At 39.8% G+C, this 4,698-nt stretch overlaps 1 protein-coding gene across 1 annotated transcript; it reads right to left on the reverse strand.

The window, feature by feature from the left end:
* Positions 1–227: 227 nt before the first annotated feature.
* LOC121265832 lies at positions 228–2,124 on the reverse strand. The gene is made up of 2 exons (XM_041169501.1): positions 2,034–2,124; positions 228–1,066 (listed from the first exon to the last, which is right to left on the reverse strand). Exons 1-2 carry the CDS (start codon positions 2,122–2,124, stop codon positions 228–230), a joined length of 930 nt encoding a protein of 309 aa, XP_041025435.1.
* Between the last annotated feature and the right edge of the window lie 2,574 nt (positions 2,125–4,698).

Raw genomic sequence — 4,698 nt, forward strand, 5'->3', positions numbered from 1 at the left:
TGAAAGTTTTATTAGCATCAGAAAATAAACCACCAGAATTCAGGACATATAGAGCTGCTTCAGTAACCTTAGGTCCAATAGAAGGCCAATGAGTTTGGTAGAAGGCAAGAGGAAATCCATCAGGGCCTGGTGAACTCAAAGAATTCATATGAAAACAGCATCCTTCACTTCCTCAGTAGTGAATTTCCTGGTCAACATGCTATTCATTTCATCTGTCACCACAGTTTTCATGTTTTCAGGCATACCTCAATCCCACTTGGGCATTCTGTAGAGAAAAGTTCAGAAAAAAACTTTTGAAATTGAGATCCAATGTCCTTTGGGTTTGTCAGAACCTTCCCTTCATCATTGATGATTTTTTGTATAGAATTGGTGGTCCTTCCTTGGTTTGCACACTGATGGAAATACTTAGTGTTTCTATCCCCTTCTTGTAGCCATCTTTGTTTGGCCCTTTGCTTCCACTTCAAATTATCTTCCTCAAGAAGCCCCTCCACCTCTTTGCTTAGGCTTTTAAATCTGTCATCTCTCTCACCCTTATGAGATTCCTGCAATTTTGATAACTGAGAAAGCTTGTTGTTTATGGATCTCTTAGTGTTCCCAAAATTAGCCTTAGCCCAAATTTTCAATTTATCTTGGCATCTTTGTAACCCTTTTGTAACCAGAGCTAGTTTGTGAGGAGCCAACATAGGTTTTTTCCATTCCTCCTTAATAAGATGCAAACAATCCTCTCTTAGAGCCCAACTAGCTTCATATCTGAAGGGTTTTTCACTACTATGCTCATAGAGCATCTGCTTCGCCACGTTAATCACAATGGGCCTATGGTCAGAACAAAGAGCTATCTCATGAGACACTGAGTGAGAAGGAAATAGATCTTGCCATCTCGAATTGGCAAGGCCTCTGTCTAGTCTTTCTTTTGTAAACTGCTGACCCTCTCTATTGTTTCTCCATGTGAATCTGTCTCCCATGTAGCCCAAGTCACTGAGTTCACACTCTTCCATTGCCAATCTGAATGCTTCCATCTGAGAATAAGGTCTCAAGGCAGCCCCATACTTCTTCTCTTGCAGCAACACTTCATTAAAATCACCCACACAAAGCCAAGCCACACCAGTAGGGAGTTTAACAGCTCACAATAATTGCCAACTCTCATATCTCCTAGCTGTTTTAAAGTGTCCATAAAAGCCAGTTAAGATCCAGTCCTCCCCTGCCAAAGGATCATTAATCCTTAAAGAGATATGGTGCCTAGTATAAGATTCCAGTGCTCTCCACATCATTTTTCCACAGAAAAGCAATACCTCCACTAAGGCCTTTGCTATCAATAACAAAACTACAATCAAAACCTATTCTGCTCCTTATTGCTTCCACCTTCTCTCTATTGCATTTAGTTTCAATTAAGAAAATAAACCTGGGACACTTGTTTTTCACCAAAAGGTGAAGTTCTCTAACTGTCCGGGGGTTCCCAAGCCCCCGACAGTTCCAACTTAGGCAACTCATTGTTTATGGTGGGGCTGCTCAGTAGCCGCCATCATACTAGACTGTAGTAAGCTCTCTCCATCTGAACTTACAGATTTGGCCTTCTTAGACCAACCATTCGACTCCTTCTCAGAAAAAAGCACACTTCCACTCCTTTTAAGGAAAACTGGACTTACAAAGCCCAATTGTTTGCTATCAGCATCAATAGTAGATTGAAAGAACTTGTCACGGGCCCTCCTTTTCCAACTAGCAGATTTTTTAGTAGATTGCAGCACCTGAATTTGGTCTTTGAGGAAGTGATCTAGAGAGTTCACCTGCTCAAATTGACCGTTCCTTTTTTAGCGGGTGATGATTAGTAACAGATTCTTTCGAAGCTTGTTCAGTATGAAAGTCCATCAATTTTGTCTCCCCAGATTCAGCTCCATCAATCTTGGTATTAATAGCCTTTTATGCACTGCCCACCGATAAAGAAAGAATCTCTTCTTTAATTTCTGGTTTGACTTCCTTAATTCCCACCTGTTTTGAATTCGAATCTTCTGCTAAAGAAGGAAAGTGATCATAAATACCTTGATCCTTATTTGAATTAGCAATCTCCGAGATTTTAGCCTGAACTGACTCCTGCAAATTAGGTCCCTTACTGGCACTTTCCTTATCCATCTCCTTGCCTGAGAATTCCTTTTGCCAGCCATGGTGAGGCTACTGAAACTGAACTCCACCGCACCTTCTTTGAGGATCACCACTTAGTTTTGGAGGATTTGCACGTAGCCAAGGACCATATTGAGTTTTTCCTTCTGCAGAAACTTGTGGACTTCGAGAAGCCCAGGTGCAACCTTGTTTCCCATGCTTAATAACTCCACATTGAAAACAAAATAATGGTAGCCTCTCATATTTGAAAGGTAGCCATATTTGTCTACCATCAACTGATAAGAATCTACCTTGAGACAAAGGAAAATTTATATTGACTGCCACCTTGATGCACATAAACTGACCCCATCCCAAACCACTGCTGTCCACCTCAACGTCCAGAACCTCTCCCAGTCCCTGACCAATCTGGAGCCCCACCTCTTTTGTCATGCTAGCCAGAGGCATATTGTGGATTTGCACCCAAAATACCTCTGTTGTGAAAAGAATTTCCTTAGGAGGAGAGGTCCCATCAAATTCTTGTAACTAACATTCTATCAAAAGACCAAGGTCTGCCCAACATCACTTTTATTTTATCCTTTTCCAATTGGAATTCCACGAGCATTCGGTTTTCACCCACTTCCTTGAATCTGATCCACCCTCCTGATTTCCAAGCCATAGACATGGTTGTTTTGAAAGCCTCCCTTTCACAATCTTATCAGCAATCACTTGAGACAGAAGACACGATCTGCCTTTTAACGTAGACTCGTGCATGGCTTCTGTTGATAATACTACTGCCTTCTTTTCGGTTTCTGTGAGGCTAAAAGAAGCCCACATTTTCTCCAGTTCACTTTCCATGTCACCCTCTACAGACAGAGTCTGAAGACAGAATCTAAGAGAGAGCCTCTTTGCAGAGAGCAAAGAGAAAAAACCTCACCCTAGTGACAGGAGGAAACTCTGGTCTGTGCTTTGGAAACTCAGGATCCCACCAGCAGATAGAATATTTGTGTGGAGAGCATGTTTAGAGGGTTTGCCCACTATGCTAAATCTTTTCAAGAGAAGGCTAGTTGAAAATCCTAAGTGCCCTATATGTTTTGCTAAAGAATCAGTTATTCATGCTATTTGGTTATGTCCTGGAGCAAAGGATGTTTGGAGTATGTGTTCCAAACAGATTCAAAAATGTGCTATATGGAAGGCTTCTTTTATTGAACTATTTGATAATTTTTGCTCTGTTTTTGAAATGGAAGTGATGGAGGAAATTTCAGTAGTGGCAAAAAGAATTTGGCAAAGAAGGAACAAGTTCATTTTCCAATCAGATTTCCAGCATCCTAAGGAGATTTTTTTTGCAAGCTCAATTAGTTTTGAAGGAGCTGGTCGAGGGTAATACTAAAAACATTCGGGCAGAAACTGAAGGTAGTAGACAGGTACCAGAGTGGGTTCCTCCACCTGCAAATATCATGAAGGTCAACTGGGATATTGCTACTGACAAAGTCAGAGGGATCTGAGGGACTGTGCAGGAGTAGTCATTGCTACATCTAGAACAAGCAGGCTTCTCAAACAGGACCCTCTCTTGGCAGAAGCTGTTGGAGCGTTGCAGGCCACTATTTTCTGCCTCAATGTAGGTTGCCAGAGCATCATCCTAGAAGGAGATTCTCTCCAAGTCATTCAAGACATTCCTAAAGTCATGGTGAATTCGTCAAGCTATGGATTGGTGATTGAAGATATTAAAGAAAAGCTGTTATGTTTCTCAAGTTGGGCAGTTAGTCATGTAAAGAGAGAGGCTAACCACCTAGCTCACTCTCTTGCTAGATCGGCTTTGGTAGTTACTGATGTAATTGTGAATCGGGCTATTTGTCCCTGAGCTGTTTTCTCTTTCCAAGTTATTGAATGAATGCAACATTTCTTTTCAAAAAAAAAAAAAAAAAAGGCAACTTGCCTAACCAATTTAGTAGATATGATTATTTATTATGATCGTTATTTAATGAATATTGATATCTAAGAATTTTAAATCTGAAAATCATAGACTCACTCTTGGAAGTTGAAAATATGACTCTAAAATTAACATGTGAGGTTTTATTTTTAGAGAAAAATAAGTTTAAAATATATATGCCTTAGTTATTTGAAATATATTATATACTCTCATTTGACATCTATAGAATTAAAGATTTGACAATTTATGGAAAGTTTTTCAAATACTCATGCATTTATATAGATCTTATCTTAAGGTATATTACGAGAATATTCATTTTCAAGAATTATAAAGTAATATTTTCATGAGAGGTCTCCTAGCATATGCTGAGGAGGTTTCTTAGTTTAGGCAAGATAGGTCTCCTAGTGTTTGCTGAGGAGAAAGTACATTTTGTGAGATCATTAGAGAGAGCTGGTAGTGAGGATGTCAGAGGAGATTATTGAAAAGTGGGGCAACCTCAAACTGATTGAGGCAGAGCAACATGAGGTTAAGGTAGATTCCACAGTTGATTATGTAGTTTTTAGACGTCGAAAACTTTGTCTGATTGCCCTTATTGTGTCAGACAAAACCATAAACAAAGAAGCCTTCAAATCCACAATGTAGAACAGATGGAAGCCTAAAGGAGGAGTGCAGTTTAGAGA

This window comes from Juglans microcarpa x Juglans regia, chromosome 5D, assembly GCF_004785595.1.
Source record: "Juglans microcarpa x Juglans regia isolate MS1-56 chromosome 5D, Jm3101_v1.0, whole genome shotgun sequence".
In the NCBI taxonomy this organism is placed as follows: Eukaryota; Viridiplantae; Streptophyta; class Magnoliopsida; order Fagales; family Juglandaceae; genus Juglans; species Juglans microcarpa x Juglans regia.